We start from the raw sequence: 20,073 nt of genomic DNA, 5'->3' as shown, positions 1-20,073 counted from the left end.
GGTGCAGCTCCTGGTCCTGGTTCAGGTGGTCATCCTGCTTTGCATATAGTTTCTGGTTCTGATTCAGATTCTGTTCCTGGTTTAGTACAATTTATGTTTCCGGTTCAGCTGGTCATCCTGGTTTGGGGAAAAGTTTCTGGTCCCAGTTCAGGTGGTCATTCTGGTTTAGATACAAATTCTGGTCCGGTTCAGGTGCACCTCCTGGTTTGGGTATAGTTTCTGGTTCTGGTTGAGGTGCTGCTCCTGGTTTGGGTATAGATTCTGATTCTGGTTCAGGTGCTGCTGCTGGTTTGGGTATAGTTTCTGGTTCTGGTTCATGTGCTGCCTTCTTCCATTACTTTTTCTGATTAGTGCAATACACACACCTCCCTAGACTGCTTACCTTCCCTCCTTTCATTCACAGAATGTCAGGTTCTGATAAAGCTCCCGAGTTGGATCTCAGACAGCTACTGAAGGTGAACAGGACAGAGATTTCAATGGCCATCGATGATCTCTTCCCATTTCTGCATGGACTGGTGGATCATGATGTCATCACAGAGCAAATATTCAAGGTATCAAAATAGGTCACCTGGTCAGCAGAGCGACGAGACTTCACGACAATGGACCCTGTCAACACAAACTGCAACATTAGGAAGTGAGACTGTAATAGAACAGATTTATCCCATTCAAACCCCTGTTTTCATGTTGTAGAAACATATGAAAGCACAGGACCAGAAAAGCCTATCAAGTAATGTCCTACATTTAAGATGGCTGGGCAATCATCAACAGTGTCTGGCTCAGGTATCAGATTACCAAGTCTGTCACAGAGGGTTGACTCAATCCCAATTGTCTACCTCCAGAATGTCACCTTGGAACCACTTCAACTCCAAAGAGACCCTCCATAACCTCCCCCCAGCCCCCCCACCCCCACCCCCGCAACCCCCCACCCACCCCATGGAAGGTAATTAGTTGGTTGTTGGATAACTGATGAAGCCCTCACTTGGACAGCAGATACTAGGAACTCCTCATGAGCAGCATGGTGAGAGGTCCAACTCACCATAACATATGCGAGTGCATTGACACTGTCCATCCTCCTGACCGCATTTCCCATCCAATGCTGCAGACCTGGTTTATTTATCACCAGCTGCTTAATCCAGGTTCTCACGTGAAGCTCTTTGAGAAAGAGGTGTGCCTGCTGTGAGGCTGACTGACCTCCATGATACTCAGTGACAGGTCCCTGCAACCGTTTGCCCTGTTTACCATAAATCCACTTCACAGCGCAGTTTGGCAGAGAGAATGTGAGAGAGAGAATGTGAGAGTGAATGTGAGAGAGAGAATGTGAGAGTGGATGTGAGAGAGAGAATGTGAGAGAGAGAATGTGAGAGTGAATGTGAGAGAGAGAATGTGAGAGTGAATGTGAGAGAGAGAATTCACCTGATCTCACAAGTAAAATTTCAAAATTTAAAGAAAATCTATATGAGATCACCAGAGATGGGGTAAACATGGCCATAGAGGATATAAATATGATCTTTCATGAGGCAGCTGTAAAAGCCGACCTCGTGAAACAGAAGAGGAAGAGTCACAAAAGACAAAATAAAAATAAGAAATGGTTTGACCACGAATGCAAAAATGCCAGAAAAGACCTGAGAAAAATATCAAACCAAAAGCATCGCCAACCAAACAATCCGGACCTACGTACTAGATACAATGAAACCCTCAAAAGATATAAACACACCATTAGGAACAAAACACAAAACTATACCCACAAAATACTAGAAGAAATTGAAAACTCCACCAACCCAAAACAATTCTGGGAAATGTGGAATAACCTGAGTACAACACAATTGCAAGCATTACCAATCCAAGATGGCGACATCTGGAGAACACATTTTGAAAACCTCTACAAAGACATCCCAATAAACGAAACAAACCCAAGTCAACATCAGGTCACAGAAAAACTCCACACATTAGAAGCAACAATCAAAGACAACCAAAACCCTCTAGACTCCCCAATCACATGGAAAGAAATGGCCACAAAAACAAAATCTCTCCACCTAAAGAAAGCCTGTGGCCCAGACAACATCAAAAATGAAATGCTCAAGTTCAGCAATATGGAGATGCAGGGTGCGGTACTCAAATTATTCAACATCATATTACGTTCAGGCTGTTTTCCCGATATCTGGTGCCAAGGACTAATCTCCCCCATATATAAAAGCGGAAACAAATCAGACCCAAATAACTACCGCGGCATCTGTGTCAACAGTTGTCTAGGGAAGTTATTCTGCAGTATTCTAAATAGTAGATTACTTGATTTTCTTAACAAACATAATATCCTCAGAAAAAACCAAATAGGCTTTCTTCCAAAACACCGCACCGCCGACCATATCTATACCCTTCACACCCTCATTGAAAAACATATACACCAAACAAAAAATGGGAAAATATTCGCCTGTTTCATCGACTTCAAGAAAGCCTTTGACTCTATATGGCACGAAGGGCTCTATTATAAACTTCTTCAATGTGGAATAGGGGGCAAAGTCTATGACCTTATTAAATCAATGTATCTGAAAAACAAATGCGGGGTCAAAATTGGAGACAAACGCACCGATTTCTTCACCCAGAGAAGAGGCGTCCGGCAGGGCTGCAATTTGAGCCCGACCCTGTTCAACATATACATAAATGAATTAGCAGACATGCTGGAGCAAAGCGAGTCACCAGGTCTCCGTCTCCTAGATGGAGAAGTGAAATCCCTGTTCTATGCGGACGACCTGGTTCTGCTGTCTCCCACAGAACAGGGATTACAGCAACAACTAGACCTACTCGACAAATACTGCCAAAATTGGGCTCTAACAGTAAATCTAAAGAAAACCAACATCATGATTTTTCAAAAAAGGCCCAGATGTCAGGAAAACAAATACCAGTTTACCCTCAGTGATACCACTATAGGACACACTATGAGCTACACCTACCTTGGTCTAACTATTACAGCATCAGGGAGCTTCAGCATAGCAGTGAATGCACTAAAAGAAAAAGCCCGAAGAGCCCTATATGCAATAAAAAGAAAATTCTACAACATCCAAATCCCAATCAAAATCTGGCTCAAAATATTTGACAGCATAATCCTGCCCATTGCACTGTACGGTAGTGAAGTATGGGGCCCGCTAAATCACCAAAGCTACACTAAATGGGAAAAACATACAATAGAAGCCCTACATGCAGAATTCTGCCGAAGCATCCTTCGCACCCAAAGGAAAACGCCAACAAATGCATGCAGAGCCGAACTAGGCAGATACCCACTGATAATAAACATCCAAAAACGAGCACTAAACTTCCTAAATCACCTCAAATCTAGCTCCCCAGACACCCTTCATTTCAAAGCCTTTCAGACCCAAGAGCTAAACCCAGAAAAGAGTCCCCTGAGTCAGCTGCTACGGAAACTAAGTACTCAGCCGGACCCTGACCAGCCCCAGACCAACACAGCCGCCCAAACACCAATCCGAGTGAACCAAATCATTAAAAAATGCAAAGAAACCTACCTGGAACATTGGAACAAAATAACCGAAAGCCAAAGCAGATTAGAATGTTACCGGGCCCTAAAAAGAGAATATAAACTGGCAGACTACCTCACGACCATCAGAGACACAAAACAGAGACAGACCCTCACCAGGTACAGACTAAGCGACCACCAACTGGAAATTGAAAAAGGCAGATACAAGAAATCCTGGCAGCCTAGAGAGAATAGAATATGCGATCAATGTCTGGCTGGCGAGGTTGAAACAGAAATGCATTTCCTCCTAAAATGCGAAAAATTCAACACATCAAGAAACATATTATTCAACAAGCTAAGCCAAACAACCCCAGATTTCAAGGAATTGGATGATCTGTCAAAATTGAGATTAGTCCTAGGAGAAGGAGACAGACCATACCTTGGGGCCAAATATGTAACAACATGTCACAACCTGAGGACTGTTTAAAATTAAGACTGTTTAAAATTAATATTGAACGTACCAAATGAAGTACAAAGACTGTTTAAAATTAATATTGTTTAAAAGTAATATTGTATGTACCCAACAAATGTCAAATCGATTGACACCTACAGAATGTTGGAAAACTGTACCTTTTTGCTATGTAAGCTTTGGCAATATGGTTCTCTGTAAACTTTCATGCCAATAAAGCATTTTAATTGGAATTGGAATTGGAATTGGAATGTGAGAGAGAGAATGTGAGAGTGAATATGAGAAAGAGAATGTGAGAGAGAGAATGTGAGAGAGAGAATGTGAGAGAGAGAATGTGAGAGTGAATGTGAGAGAGAGAATGTGAGAGTGAATGTGAGAGAGAGAATGTGAGAGTGAATGTGAGAGAGAGAATGTGAGAGAGAGAATGTGAGAGTGAATGTGAGAGAGAGAATGTGAGAGTGGATGTGAGAGAGAGAATGTGAGAGAGAGAATGTGAGAGTGAATGTGAGAGAGAGAATGTGAGAGAGAGAATGTGAGAGTGGATGTGAGAGAGAGAATGTGAGAGAGAGAATGTGAGAGTGAATGTGAGAGAGAGAATGTGAGAGAGAGAATGTGAGAGTGGATGTGAGAGAGAGAATGTGAGAGAGAGAATGTGAGAGTGAATGTGAGAGAGAGAATGTGAGAGAGAGAATGTGAGAGTGAATGTGAGAGAGAGAATGTGAGAGTGAATATGAGAAAGAGAATGTGAGAGAGAGAATGTGAGAGAGAGAATGTGAGAGAGAATGTGAGAGAGAGAATGTGAGAGAGAGAATGTGAGAGAGAGAATGTGAGAGTGAATGTGAGAAAGAAAACGAGAAAGAGAATGTGAGAGTGAATGTGAGAGATAGCAAATGTGAGAGAGAAAATGGGAATGTGAGAGAGAGAACATGTGAGAGAGAAAGTGATAGACAGAATGTGAGCATGTGTGAGAGAAAGAAAACCTGAGAGTAAGAGAATGTGAGTGTGAAAGAGAAAAAGGGAATGAGAAACAAGAGAATGTGTGCAAAAATGTGAAAGACAGAAAAATAATTCAGAGAAAGAGAATGTGAGGGAACCTGAGAGAAAGAGAACATGTGAGAGGGAGAAAGAGCATTACAGAGAGATTGTGAGAGTCAGAATATGAGAGTGAAAGAGAACATGAGGGAGAAAATGTGAGAGAAAGAATGAGAACGTGAGAAAGAGAATGTGACAGCGAGAACAAGAAAAAAGTTAGAGACCAAGAGAACGTTAGAAATAATGAGAGTGAGAGAAAATGAGAGTGAGAATGAGAATGTGAGAGAGAGAATTTAAGTGCCGGAGAGAAAGAATGTGAAAGAAAGTCTGAGAGAGAAAGATAGAGTGCAAGACAGAAACAAGTAGAGAAAGAGAGAACAGAGAAAAAGAGAAACAAGAAAACAGCATAAAATAGGCCACAAATGAAAGAGCAAAACATGTGTTAGTGAAAGTGAGAAGATCTGTACTTATCAGAAGGATTTGACTCTAAACATGATTGACAGTTGAAAGAACAGTTTCGACCCCTCTGCCACCCAGTCTCAATCCCTTACTTCTGGAATCCCCTGAATGGTTTCAGATTAAGGACAAGTTCATATTTTTTCTTCCACAGGAAACGCTACAACTGAAGGAACAGAAGGGCAGCAACAAGGCTGTGTATGCTGTCCTGACATGGCTCCTGGAGAAGAGCAATGGCTCCATCAGTGAGTTCTGGAAGAATCTGTTCAAAGATTACAATCTGGAGCGCTATCCCAAACTGCAGCCGGTTTACCACAGCTTTCCGAAAGGTGGGTGGAGAGACTCCCATCTGTAATGCATATCTACCATATAGCACACAGGAAACAAATGAGTGTGTAACAAGGTTTACAACTCAGGGGTAATGTCACAGCCACAAGAAAAGAACATCAACATATTACACAGAGGGCTGGCAGGGAGAGTATTACAGGGGGACGAAGGCAAGAGCGCTCAAAAATTATTCATTTTATGCTCTCTTTTTTATTTGTCAATGTCTATTTCTCCATCTGTCTGAGTCTGTATCTGTTTGCTTGCCTGTGTTTGTGTGAGTTTGTGTGAGTGTGTGTGTGTTTGTGTGTATGAGAGTGTGTCTGTGAGTTTGTGTGTGTGTGTGTGGGTTTGTGTGTGTGTATGTGTGTGTGTGGGTTTGTGTGTATGTGTGTGTGTGGGTTTGTGTGTGTGTCTGTGTGTGGGTTTGTGTGTGTGTGTGGGTTTGTGTGTGTATGTGTGTGTGTGAGTTTGTGTGTGTAAGTGTGTGTGGGTTTGTGTGTGTGTGTGTGTGGGGGGGTTTGTGTGTGTGTCTGTGTGTGGGTTTGTGTGTGTGTGTGTGGGTTTGTGTGTGTGTATGTGTGAGTGGGTTTATGTGTGTGGGGGGGTTTGTGTGTGTGTATGTGTGTGTGGATGTGTGTGTGGGGGTTTGTGTGTGTGTCTGTGTGAGTGGGTTTGTGTGTATGTGTGTGTGGGGGTTTGTGTGTGTGTCTGTGTGAGTGGGTTTGTGTGTATGTGTGTGTGTGGGTTTGTGTGTGTGTCTGTGTGAGTCGGTTTGTGTGTGTGTGTGGGTTTGTGTGTGTGTATGTGTGTGTGGGTTTGGGTGTGTGTATGTGTGTGTGGGTTTGTGTGTGTGTGGGTTTGTGTGTGTGTATGTGTGTGTGGGTTTGTGTGTGTGTATGTGTGTGTGGGTTTGTGTGTGTGTATGTGTGTGTGTGAGTTTGCGTGTGGGTTTGTGTTTGTGTGTGGGTTTGTGTGTGCCTGTGTGTGAGTTTGTGTGTATGTGTGTGGGAGGGCTGTGTGTGTGGGGGGGTTGTGTGTGTGTGTGAGTTTGTGTGTGTGTGTGAGTTTGTGTGAGTTTGTGTGTGTGTGTGAGTTTGTATGTATGCATGTGTGTGGGTTTGTGTGTGAGTTTGTGTGTATGTGTGTGTGGGTTTGTGTGTGTGTGTGTGTGGGTGTGTGTGGGTGGGTTTGTGTGTGTGTATGTGTGGGTCTGTGTGTGTGTGTGTGGGGGGGTTTGTGTGTGTGTGTGTGTGGGTCTGTGTGTGTGTGTGGGGGGGTTTGTGTGTGTGTGTGTGTGTGAGAGTTTGTGTGTGTGTGTGAGTTTGTATGTGTGTGTGTGAGTTTGTGTGTGTGTGTGTGGGTTTGTGTTTGTGTGTGTGAGTTTGTATGTCTGTGTGTGAGTTTGTATGTGTGTGTGTGAGATTGTGTGTGTGTGTGTGTTTGTATGTGTGTGTGTGAGTTTGTGTGTGTGTTTGTGAGTTTGTGTGTGTGTGTGTGAGTTTGTATGTGTGTGTGTGAGTTTGTGTGTGTGTGTGAGTTTGTGTATGTGTGTGTGAGTTTGTATGCCTGTGTGTGAGTTTGTGTGTGTGTGTGAGTTTGTGTGTGTGTGTGTGAGTTTGTATGTGTGTGTGTGAGTTTGTGTGTGTGTGTGAGTTTGTGTGTGTGTGTGTGAGTTTGTATGTCTGTGTGTGAGTTTGTGTGTGTGTGAGTTTGTGTGTGTGTGAGTTTGTGTGTGTGTGTGTGAGTTTGTATGTGTGTGTGTGAGTTTGTATGTGTGTGTGTGAGTTTGTGTGTGTGTGTGTGAGTTTGTGTGTGTGTGTGTGAGTTTGTATGTGTGTGTGTGAGTTTGTATGTGTGTGAGTGAGTTTGTGTGTGTGTGTGTGTGAGTTTGTATGTGTGTGTGTGAGTTTATATGTGTGTGAGTTTGTGTGTGTGTGTGTGAGTTTGTGTGTGTGTGTGTGAGAGTTTGTATGTCTGTGTGTGAGTTTGTATGTGTGTGTGTGAGTTTGTGTGTGTGTGTGAGTTTGTATGTGTGTGTATGAGTTTGTGTGTGTGAGTTTGTGTGTGTGTGTGAGTTTGTGTGTGTGTGTGAGTTTGTGTATGTGTGTGTGAGTTTGTGTGTGTGTGTGTGAGTTTGTGTGTGTGTGTGTGAGTTTGTATGTCTGTGTGTGAGTTTGTGTGTGTGTGTGTGAGTTTGTGTGTGTGTGTGTGAGTTTGTATGTGTGTGTGTGAGTTTGTGTGTGTGTGTGTGAGTTTGTGTGTGTGTGTGTGAGTTTGTATGTGTGTGTGTGAGTTTGTGTGTGTGTGTGTTTGTGTGTGTGTGTGTGAGTTTGTATGTGTGTGTGTGAGTTTGTATGTGTGTGAGTGAGTTTGTGTGTGTGTGTGAGTTTGTATGTGTGTGTGTGAGTTTGTATGTGTGTGTGTGAGTTTGTATGTGTGTGTGTGAGTTTGTGTGTGTGTGTGTGAGTTTGTGTGTGTGTGTGAGTTTGTATGTCTGTGTGTGAGTTTGTATGTGTGTGTGTGAGTTTGTGTGAGTTTGTGTGTGTGTGTGAGTTTGTGTGTGTGTGTGAGTTTGTGTATGTGTGTGTGAGTTTGTATGTGTGTGTGAGTTTGTGTGTGTGTGTGTGAGTTTGTATGTCTGTGTGTGAGTTTGTGTGTGAGTTTGTGTGTGTGTGTGAGAGTTTGTATGTGTGTGTGTGAGTTTGTGTGTGTGTGTGTGAGTTTGTGTGTGTGTGTGTGAGTTTGTATGTGTGTGTGTGAGTTTGTGTGTGTGTGAGTTTGTGTGTGTGTGGGGGGGTTTGTGTATGTGTGTGTGTGTGTGTGTGGGGGTTTGTGTGTGTGTGTGTGGGGGGGGGGTTTGTGTGTGTGTGTGTGTGTGTGTGTGTGTGTGTGTGTGTGTGTTTGTGTGTGTGTGTGTGTGTGTGTGTGTGTGTGTGTGTGTGTGTGTGGGTTTGTGTGTGTGTGTGTGTGTGTGTGTGTGTGTGTGTGTGTTTGTGTGTGTGGGTTTGTGTGGTTTCTCTCTGTCTCTCTCTACCTCTGGGTGTTTCTCTTTCTGTCTACATTTTCCTTTCTGTCTCTTGTGTTTTTGTCTCTCTCTCTCTTCCCTGTTTCTGTCTTTGTGAGTGTGTTTCTGTGTCTCAGCCCCTCTCCATGATGTAGGTTTTGACTTTGTGCAGTAGTATAAGACGGGCGATAGTGAATCAGCAGCCCATTTTATATCTCTCCTGATTTCAATTGAGAAAGATATAAACCAGGCTGCCAATTTGTTATCACTCGTTTTGCAATATCGCACAAAGTCAAAATTATCCCCCATGTCTCCTTTCGATTATCTGCATGTCTCTCTTTTTCTTTCTATTTGAGGGTAGTGTGTCACACAAGGCTGAGGGGGAAATCGTTCAAATATAGTTATTTTGTTGTTCTCGCTCTGTTGGTCTGTCTGTCGCTGTCTCTCTCTTTAAACATGTCTCTTTCACTATCTGTCTGTTTGTCGGCCTCTCTCTTTGTCGCTGTCTGTGTATATGTGTGTTGTGTATTTTGAATGTTGTATTTGAATTGTCCCACATAGCTTACCATAGTTGTGATGTGCAATGCACTATGGGAAATAGAGTGCATTAAGTGAGAGATTCTTCTGGAAGTAAAGATGGCTGTTAACTGAACTCTGTCTCCTGCGTACTCTTTTAATTGTTATACAAGCAAGGTTATTAAACTCTTGAGACATAACAAAAGTGGCGACGAGGACGTCTGAACTTATGTGGACTTGAGGAAGGGGAGGGAAAGCAGTGAGTAAATCGGGAAGGACATTTATTCAACTGTGAAACGATCTGTGAATTGAAGCACTAAATAACTGATAGTGATTTTAGTTGAGTTCAACATTGGAAGAATCCTTAGTGAATGATAATTAGGAGCCTGAGAGAAGGAAAATGGCTGGAATTATCGGTAACATTGGACCGTTTGATGAGAATGTCGAACAATGGAGCTCATACACAGAACGATTTGAATACTTCACACAAGCAAATGACATTGGAGGGAACAAAGTAGTACCTACATTGTTAAGTGTGATGGGACCAAAGACTTTCAATCTTTTGCGTACTTTAGTGCATCCAGATAAACCAGGGACTAAACAATATAGCGAAATTGTGGAGATACTAAAAGGGCATTTTTCACCCAAACCCCTAGTCATAGCTGAGAAGTTTAGGTTCCACAGGCGTAACCAGGAAGAAGGAGAAACAGTGACCATATTTGTAGCTGCACTAAAAAGACTATCAGAGCACTGTGAGTTTAATGACGTGCTAAATGATACTATAAGAGACAGGCTAGTGTGTGGTATGAGAACTGAAGCCAGTTCTCATGCTATTGAGACTATTAACAGAGAGTAATCTGACTCTACAAAAGGCCATTGAAATCAGTATTTCCATGGAATTGGCAGCTAAAGAAGCTCAACAGTTGGGTGCAACAAAAAAAATGCACAAAGTAAGAACAGAGAGCCAAGGGCCATGCTTCCGTTGTGGCAAAACGGGGCATCTTGCGTCTGCATGCTGGTGTGTGGACATGGATTGCCACAGCTATGGTAAAAAGGGACATATTCAGTGCGCATGCAGAAATAAAAAGGACACAGAGAAAACGTCAAAGACGGAAGGAAGAAAAAAAACATTCAGACAAAAGACAAAGAAGCATGTCCGCTCTGTAGAACAGGACAAAACAGAGGCAAGTGACACTTCAGAGGAGGAACTATCACTGAACGTGCTGACTGTAGCTGGGGATTCGCATGGCTACTGGGTCTCACCCTTGCTAGAGGGGCAGCCTGTGCAAATGTAGATCGATACCGGGGCAGCAGTATCTCATATGTCAAAGACAGTCTACAAAAAGGCATTAAAGCACCTTCCACTTCAGCCAGCTAACCTAGCGTTAAAGACATATACCGGTGAAAGAGTAACCGTGAGAGGTATCACTGAGGTCACAGTTCAGTTGAATGGACAAACTAGGAAGTTACCACTCTACGTAGTTAAAGGAGACTACCCCTCCCTACTGGGACGTTCGTGGATGGAGAGAATAAAATTAGACTGGTCATCAGTCTACATGATGTCACACAATGATCTAGGCTTAACCGCCATCTTAAAGAAACATGCAGAAGTCTTTAATGGAGAACTGGGTAGCATGAAAGATATTACTGTGAAGCTTCGTATTAAGCAGGATAGCAAACCCAAGTTCATGAAGGCATGACCCGTACCTTATGTCATCAGACCAAAAGTCGTGGCTGACTTAGAAGCCCTAGTTGAAAACGGAGTACTAGAACCAGTCAGCGTGAGTGAATGGGCAACACCCATCGTACCAGTGCTCAAGAAAGGGGGTGGAGTTAGGATATGTGGAGATTTTAAAGTAACTGTTAACCCTGTATTGTCAGTGGAGCAATATCCGCTTCCCCATATTGATGATTTGTTTGCGGGACTTGCTGGGGGCCAGAAGTTTAGCACACTCGACCTCTGTCAAGCCTACCTGCAAATGCATGTGGATGAACAGTCACGAGAAATGCTGACTATTGTGACGCACAAGGGCCTATTTAGGTATCGTCAACTTCCTTTCGGAATTACATCAGCTCCAGAGCCCTTCCAATGTGCTATGGACCAGATCCTTAGTGGATTGCCTGGAGTCCAGTGCTACTTAGATGATATCTTAGTTACTGGGTGTGATGACCAAGACCATCTGCGTAACTTGGACGCAACGCTACAGAGACTGAGGGATTATGGACTCAGAGTTCGCAGGGATAAATGTGATTTTTTTCAGGCATCAGTTGAGTACCTCGGTCATGTGATCGATGCCACAGGCCTTCACAGGGCACTGTCCAAGACCAAGGCAATCGCGGATGCCCCAGCACCTGAAAATATCAGCCAGCTGCGTTCTTTTCTAGGGTTACTGAACTGCTATGGACGGTTCATACCAAACCTAGCCTCGATGCTGAGGCCGCTGCATTGGTTGCTATGTAAAGACAAGAAGTGGGAATGGACTAACAAGTGCCAGGAGGCGTTCATGACAGCAAAGGACACACTCCTAAAGTCAGAGGCTTTGACGCATTTTGACCCTTCATTGCCAATACAGTTAGCTTGTGATGCATCATCATATGGTGTGGGAGCGGTCGTTTCTCATTTCATGCCAAACGGAGAAGAGAAGCCGATAGCATTCGCATCTAGGACTTTGAACAGGGCTGAAACTAACTACGCCCAAATAGAACGAGAAGCACTGAGCATCGTTTTTAGCGTTCGCAAGTTTCACCAATATTTGTACGGAAGACAGTTCACCCTACTAACAGATCACCGCCCTCTCACGTCCATCTTCGGGCCACATAAAGGGATTCCGTCACTTGCTGCAAGTAGAATGCAAAGGTGGGTGCTGCTGTTGTCTGCACACACCTTTGACATTAGATATCGGAAGTCTGACCTGCACGGCAACACCGACGGTCTTTCCAGGTTTCCGCTGCCTGTCACCAAGCCTATGGCAAGTAGCATGGACATCTGCTATTTTAGGCAGGTGGAGAACGCACCTGTTACTTCGACACAGGTCTGACGAAACACCAGAAACGACCCAGTGTTGTCTGCAGTGCTGGACATTATCGTCAGGGGCAAGTTTGACAGCGATGACCCAAACCTGAAACCATATCTCTTAAGGAGAAACGAACTGCCGGTGCAGTCTGGATGTTTGCTGTGGGGGAGGAGAACCAGTGTTACAGCAGCTACACTCCAGACACTGCGGAATAGTTCATATGAAAGAAATAGCGAGGAGCTACTTCTGGTGGCCGGGTATGGATGGACAGATTGAGGACAAAGCTAAAACCTGTTCCTCATGTCAGAGAGTTCATAATGTGCCACAGCTTGCACCTCTTCACCCCTGGGACTTTCCGGAGGAAGCATGGCACCGCATTCATGTAGACTTTGCAGGTCCATTCGAGGAGAGAATGTTCCTGGTGGCTGTTGATGCACACAGTAAATGGCCAGAGGTTGTCATAATGAGGTCCACCACTGCTGAGAAGACCATCGAGAAGTTAGGTGAGGTGTTCAGCCGATTTGGATCTCCAATGCAACTTGTCTCAGACAACGGTCCACAGTGGGTGTTGTAATGATCAGTAACCTGTCATTCTGGAATGGTACACTAGGTGGTGCTGTATGTATATAAGAGTGGGCTACCCACAATGCACTAGGCTACCCACAAGGCAGCAGTCAAGATGGAAGCCTCTACAGATACTGTACCTAGTCCACATGTGCTCAATAAAATGTCTAGCAAAAGCTAGCTGTTCTTAATAAAAACGACGAGTTATTAATGAACATAACAGGTGTCACAAGAAATGGCTACATTCCTGCAGGTGAATGGCGTACAACATATCAGGGCTGCACCATACCACCCTGCAACCAATGGTCTAGCTGAGAGGTTTGTTCAGACCATGAAACACTCTCTAAAGGCATCGCAAGGCCAGGGAGCGCTTCATCAGCGCCTGAATAGTTTCCTGTTGAGTTACAGGAACACACCACATGCGACCACAAAAGCATCACCTGCCACTCTACTGCTCAAGAGAGAGCTACGAACCAACTTCGACCTGCTGAAACCGCCAAAGGTGAAAGATGTGGTACAGTATCAGCAGGACAAGCAGATCAAGCGACGTGAACAATGCTCCAAAGACAGAGTCTTAAGTCCAGGTGAACATGTGTTGGCACGGAACTACAGTGGTGGACCTAAGTGGGATCCTGCTACTGTCATTGCACAGACTGGTCCAATATCCTACACTGTACAGACCCGAGGACATTGTCTGGAAGAGACACACCGATCAGCTTCTACGAAATGCAGCAACACCCACTGAACCACCAACAGCAGTTTATCTGCCGTTGGGTGACACTGTGGGTCATCCGCCTTCTACACCGAGAGGCTCACCTTCTGAGGAAGCAGCCGCTTCAGCCCCTATCTCATCAGCAAGGGAGACCTGTATACAGGCACCCCAGCCGCCTACACCTGTGGTGGCTTCACCTGTGAGAGACAATAAACTGGAGAGCCAGGTTGACCGTCGGTATCCTACCAGAGAGCGGCGGGCCCCTATAAGTTTGAACTTATAGTTCAGAGACTTACCCTTTACCTGGGGCAGAATAATCCCCATGGGTATAACAGGTTATTGTGTTTTATAAATTTTGTGGTTCTACTGGGACATCCAATGTAAGAGGGGAGGAGATGTTGTGTATTTTGAATGTTGTATTTGAATTGTCCCACATAGCTTACCGTAGTTGTGATGTGCAATGCACTTTGGGAAATAGAGTGCATTAAGTGAGAGATTCTTCTGGAAGTAAAGATGGCTGTTAACTGAACTCTGTCTCCTGCGTACTCTTTTAATTGTTATACAAGCAAGGTTATAAACTCTTGAGGCATAACAATGTGCACGTGCACAAATCTCTGTCTCTCTCCGTCTTTGTTTCTTTCTTCTGTCTCTCTCGCTCTTCTCTGTCTGGCTATGTCTCTTTATTTCTCTATTTTGGCCTGTCACCGTCTTTCTCTCGGTCTCTGTGTGTCATCGTCCCAGTCTGTTTCTCCTCTGCATGCACCTCTCTCTGTCTCTGTCCTTGTTATTGTCAGTGAGTGTTGTGTCCCCTTGTGTTCTTATTACTATGTAATACAGACACATTTAACTCATTTTAGTTTACAGCTTTTACTCAGTGCTTTCATGATGTTGCTGCCGCATGGTGCGGAGTGATACAAGATGTCCAACCTTGCACTGTGCACTGCCTCACACAGTGTGCCACATTAGCAGTATAAATGCACTAACCAAAGTAGTTCCATATAACAATGTAACAAGTAGTTCCATTTAACGATGTGATAATATAACGATGTAACAGTGAGTGTGTCTCTCTCTATGTCTCTGTCTATCTGTTTATCTATGTCTTGCTCTCTCAATCTCTTTGTGAAAAAAAATTATCCCTCTCTATGTCTCTGTCTGAATCTCTTTCTTTGTCTGTCTCTCTCAGTCTGTGTCCCTGTTTCTATCTGTCTCAGCACCTCCCAAACCCATGACCTCTTCCACCTCGAAGGACAAGGGCAGCAGACACATGGGAACACCAGCACCTCCAAGTTCCCCTCCAAGTCACACGCCATCCTGACTTGGAAATATATCGCCATTCCTTCATAGTTGCTGGGTCAAAATCCTGGAACTCCCTCCCTGACAGCACTGTGGGAGTACCTTCACCACGCGGACAGCAGCAGTTCAAGAAGACAGCTCACCACCACCTTCTCAAGGGCAATTAGGAATGGGCAATAAATGCTGGCCTTGCCAGCGACGCCTACATCCCAGGAAAAAAAAATTAAATCTCTGTCTGGATCTGTCTCTGACACTGTCTAGTTCTCTCTGTCTGTGCCACACTTGTGCCTGTCTGGGTCCTTCGCAGTCACTTTGTGGGACAGTGTCTCTGTGTCTGTCTCTCTCTGTCTTTCCTACGAAGAACACACAGCAGTTCATTTGCATCTCCAACCAGATGAGCATACTGGGAAATAAATGGCTGCTCTTGTGCTTACTGTTGACTGTTGTCTGTTGGCTAACATGCTGCTGGTAACTCTGGCTCCCATTAGGCTTCCCAACCCTCCCAGAATGACTGGGATTCTCCCAAAATCGGGGGTTTCTATCCTGAGCGCTGCCTCCAGCAGCCCAGGGGATCAGCGATTTCAATTTCCCGCTACAATGCAGCCACATGATGCAGCACTTATGCGAGTTACTGTAAATAATGATTAACTGTCAGCTTGGCACTGGAGTCAGAAGGAGGTTAAACTGTATTCATTTTAAAAAGAATTATTTACCAGCCTTTTCCACGGTGCTCGTCACCGACTGCAGCTCAGAGTGGGCACCCACAGGGAGCCCCAATCGGCTGGGGGGAGTCGAGAATCTAAAGGGATGCTCTGAAATTGGGAAGTCTCTGAAATCTGGGGAGGCCGAGAGAGTGGAAATGGCAGGGGGAGAGGGAAACTGGGTAATAGGGGCACAGGTGAGAGGGGGAGACCGGAGAATGGGGGCTCAAGGAGAGAGAGAGAGACTGGGGAATGGGGGGGTCGGGGGGAGAGGGAGACTGGGGAATGGGGGGGTCGGGGGAGAGGGAGACTGGGGAATGGGGGATCGAGGAGAGAGAGAGAGTGGAGAATGGGGATTGGGGAAGAGAGAGACTGGGGAATGGGGATTGGGGATGGGAGTGATGGGGAATGGGGATTGGGGGAGAGAGAGACTGGGGAATGGGGATTGGCGGAGAGAGACTGGGGAATGGGGATTGGGGAAGAGAGAGACTGGGGAATGGGGACTGGGGGAAGAGAGACTGGGGAATGGGGATTGGGGAAGAGAGAGACTGGGGAATAGGGATTGGGGGAAGAGTGAGAGAGACTGGGGAATGGGGATTGGGGGAAGAGAGACTGGGGGATGGGGATTGGGGGAGGGAAAGACTGGGGAATGGGGATTGGGGAGAGAGAGACTGGGGAATGGGGATTGGGGGAGGGAGAGACTGGGGAATGGGGCTTGGGGAGAGAGAGACTGGGGAATGGGGATTGGGGGAGGGAGAGACTGGGGAATGGGGATTGGGGAGAGAGAGACTGGGGAATGGGGATTGGGGAGAGACTGGGGAATGGGGATTGGGGAAGAGAGAGACTGGGGAATAGGGATGGGGAAAGAGAGAGATTTGAGAATGGGGATTGGGGAAGAGAGAGACTGGGGAATAGGGATTGGGGAAGAGAGAGACTGGGGAATAGGGATTGGGGAAGAGAGAGACTGGGGAATGGGAATTGGGGAGAGAGAGACAGGGGAATGGGGATTGGGGAGAGAGAGAGAGACTGGGGAATGGGGATTGGGGGAGAGAGAGAGAGACTGGGGAATGGGATTTGGGGAGAGAGAGAGACTGCGGAATAGGGATGGGGAGAGAAAGAGACTGGGGATTGGGGATTGGGGAGAGAGAAACTGGGGAATGGGGATTGGGGAGAGAGAGACTGGGGAATAGGGATGGGGAGAGAGAGAGACTGGTGAATGGGGATTGGGGAGAGAGAGACTGGGGAATGGGGATTGAGGAAGAGAGAGATTGGGGAATGGGGATTGAGGAAGAGAGAGACTGGGGAATGTGGATTGGGGAGAGAGAGACTGGAGAATGGGGATAGGGGAAGAGAGAAACTGGGGAATGGGGATTGGGAGAGAGAGAGTCTAGGGAATGGGGATTGGGGAAGAGAGAAACTGGGGAATGGGGATTGGGAGAGAAAGAGACTGGGGAATGGGAATTGGGGAGAGAGAGAGACTGGGGAATGGGGATTGGGGAGAGAGAGACTGGGGAATAGGGATTGCAGAAGAGAGAGAGACTGGGGAATGGGGATTAGGGGAAGAGAGAAACTGGGGAATGGGGATTGGGAGAGAGAGAGAGCTGGGGAATGGGGATTGAGGAAGTTAGAGACTGGGGAATGGGGATTGGTGAAGAGAGAGACTGGGGAATGGGAATTGCAGAAGAGAGAGAGACTGGGGAATGGGGATTAGGGGAAGAGAGAAACTGGAGAATGGGGATTGGGAGAGAGAGAGAGACTGGGAAATGGGGATTGGGGAAGTTAGAGACTGGGGAATGGAGATGGGGAAGAGAGAGACTGGGGAATGGGGTTTGCGGAAGAGAGAGAGACTCGGGAATGTGGATTGGGGGAAAGAGAGGGACTGCGGAATGGGAATTTGGGAGAGAGAGAGACTGGGGAATGGGGATTGGGGAAAGAGAGAGACTGGGGAATAGGAATTGGGGAGAGAGAGATACTGGGGAATGGGGATTGGGGGAAGAGAGAGACTGGGGAATGGGAATTGGGGAGAGAGAGACTGGGGAATGGGAATTGGGGGAAGAGAGAGACTGGGGAATGGGGATTGGGGGATAAAGGGAGTGGGGATTGGGGATTGAGGGAGAGAGAAACTGGGGAATAGCGATTGGGGGAAAGAGAGAGATTGGGGAATGGGGATTGGAGAGAGACACTGGGGAATGGGGATTGTGGAAGAGAGAGACTGGGGAATGGGGATTGGGGAAGCAAGAGACTGGGGAATAGGGATTGGGGAAAGAGTGAGACTGGGGAATGGGGATTGGGGAGAGAGAGACTAGGGAATGGGGATTGGGGGAGAGAGAGATTGGGGAATGGGGATGGGGGAGAGAGACTGGGGAATGGGGATTGGGGGAGAGAGACTGGGGAATGGGGTTTGCGGAAGAGAGAGAGACTCGGGAATGTGGATTGGGGAAGAGAGAGACTGGGGAATAGGGATTGCGGAAGAGAGAGAGACTCGGGAATGTGGATTGGGGAAGAGAGAGACTGGGGAATAGGGATTGGGGGAAAGAGAGAGACTGGGGAATGGGAATTTGGGAGAGAGAGAGACTGGGGAATGGGGATTGGGGGAAAGAGAGAGACTGCGGAATGGGAATTTGGGAGAGAGAGAGACTGGGGAATGGGGATTGGGGGAAGAGAGAGACTGGGGAATGGGAATTGGGGAGAGAGAGACTGGGGAATGGGGATTGGGGAAGAGAGAGATTGGGGAATGGGGATTGGGGGATAGAGAGAATGGGGAAGGGGGATTGGGGGAAGAGAGAGACTGGGGAATGGGAATTGGGGAGAGAGAGACTGGGGAATGGGGGTTGCTGAAGAGAGAGACTGGGGAATTGGGATTAGGGGATAGAGAGACTGGGGATGGGGATTGGGGAAGAGAGGGACTAGGGAATGGGGACGGGGGAAAGAGGGAGAATGGGGAATAGGGATTGGGGAGAGAGAGACTGGGGAATGGGGATTGGGGAAGAGAGAGACTGGGGAATGGGAATTGGGGAGAGAGAGAGACTGGGGAATGGGGATTGCGGAAGAGAGAGACTGGGGAATGGGGATTGGGGAGAGAGAGACTGGGGAATGGGGATTGCGGAAAAGAGAGACTGGGGAATGGGGATTGGGGCAGAGAGACACTGGGAAATAGGGATTGGGGAGAGAGAGACTGGGGAATGGGGATTGCGGAAGAGAGAGATTTGGGAATGGGGATTGGGGAAGAGAGAGATTGGGCAATGGGGATTGGGGAAGAGAGAGACTGGGGAATGGGGATTGGGGAAAGAGAGAGACTGGGGCATGGGGATTGGGGAAGAGAGAGACTGGGGAATGGGGATTGGGGAAGAGAAAGACTGGGGAATGGGGATTGGGGAGAGAGAGAGACTGGGGAATGGAGATTGGAGGAGAAAGAGACTGGGGAATAGGGATGGGGGAAAGAGAGAGAATGGGGAATGGGAATTGGGGAGAGAGAGACTGGGGAATGGGGATTGGGGGAGAGAGAGAATGGGGAATGGGGATTGGGGAGAGAGAGACTGGGGAATAGGGATTGAGGGTAGAGAGAGACCGGGGAATGGGGTTGCAGAAGAGAGACTGGGAAATGGGGATTTGGGAAGAGAGAGAGAGACTGGGGAATGGGGATTGCAGAAGAGAGAGACTGGGGAATGGGGATTGTGGAAGAGAGAGACTGGGGAATGGGGATTGGGGAAGAGAGAGACTGGGGAATAGGGATGGGTGAAGGAGAGTGAATGGGGAATGGGAATTGGGGAGAGAGAGGGAGAGACTGAGGAATGGGGATTGGCGAAGAGAAAGACTGGAGAATGGGGATTGGGAAAGAGAGAGACTGGAGAATGGGGATTGGGGAAGAGAGACTGGGGAATAGGGATTGGGGGAGAGAGAGACTGGGGAATGGGGATTGACTGGGGAATGGGACTGGGGAGAGAGAGACTGGGGAATAGGGATTGGGGGAAGAGAGAGACTGGGGAATGGGGATTGGGGAGAGAGAGACTGGGGAATAGTGATTGAGGGAGAGAGTGACTGGGTAATGGGGATTGGGGGAAGAGAGAGAGAGACTGGGGAATGGGGATTGGGGAAGAGAGACTGGGTAATGGGGATTGGGGTAAGAGAGACTGGGGATTGGGGAGAAAGAGACTGGGGAATAGGGATGGGGGAAAGAGAGACAATGGGGAATGGGAATTGGGGGAGAGAGAGATTGGGGAATAGGGATTGGGGGTAGAGAGATACCGGGGAATGGGGATGGGGAAGAGAGACTGGGGAATGGAGATTTGGGAAGAGAGAGAGAGACTGGGGAATGGGGATTGCGGAAGAGAGAGACTGGGGAATGGGGATTTGGGAAGAGAGAGAGACTGGAGAATGGGAATTGGGGAGAGAGAGACTGGGGAATGAGGGTTGCTGAAGAGAGAGACTGGGGAATTGTGATTAGGGGATAGAGAGACTGGGGATGGGGATTGGGGAAGAGAGAGACTGGGGAATAGGGATGGGGAAAGAGGGAGAATGG

General features: G+C 46.8%; 1 protein-coding gene across 1 annotated transcript in view; it reads left to right on the top strand.

The window, feature by feature from the left end:
- Positions 1 to 404: 404 nt before the first annotated feature.
- The window catches only part of aire (autoimmune regulator), a 177,470-nt gene continuing 157,801 nt past the window's right edge, over positions 405 to 20,073 (top strand). The window contains exons 1-2 of the mRNA XM_085990681.1: positions 405 to 551; positions 5,578 to 5,752. Coding sequence (XP_085846807.1) covers positions 405 to 551; positions 5,578 to 5,752 — 322 coding nt within the window. The remainder of the gene's footprint in view (positions 552 to 5,577; positions 5,753 to 20,073) is intronic.

The sequence above is a fragment of the Somniosus microcephalus genome, chromosome 6, assembly GCF_052327205.1.
Source record: "Somniosus microcephalus isolate GS21.2 chromosome 6, FLI_Smic_1.0, whole genome shotgun sequence".
Taxonomy (NCBI): domain Eukaryota; kingdom Metazoa; phylum Chordata; class Chondrichthyes; order Squaliformes; family Somniosidae; genus Somniosus; species Somniosus microcephalus.
Note: the sequence above shows the minus strand (reverse complement) of the source record. Positions and strands in the feature narration are given on the sequence as shown.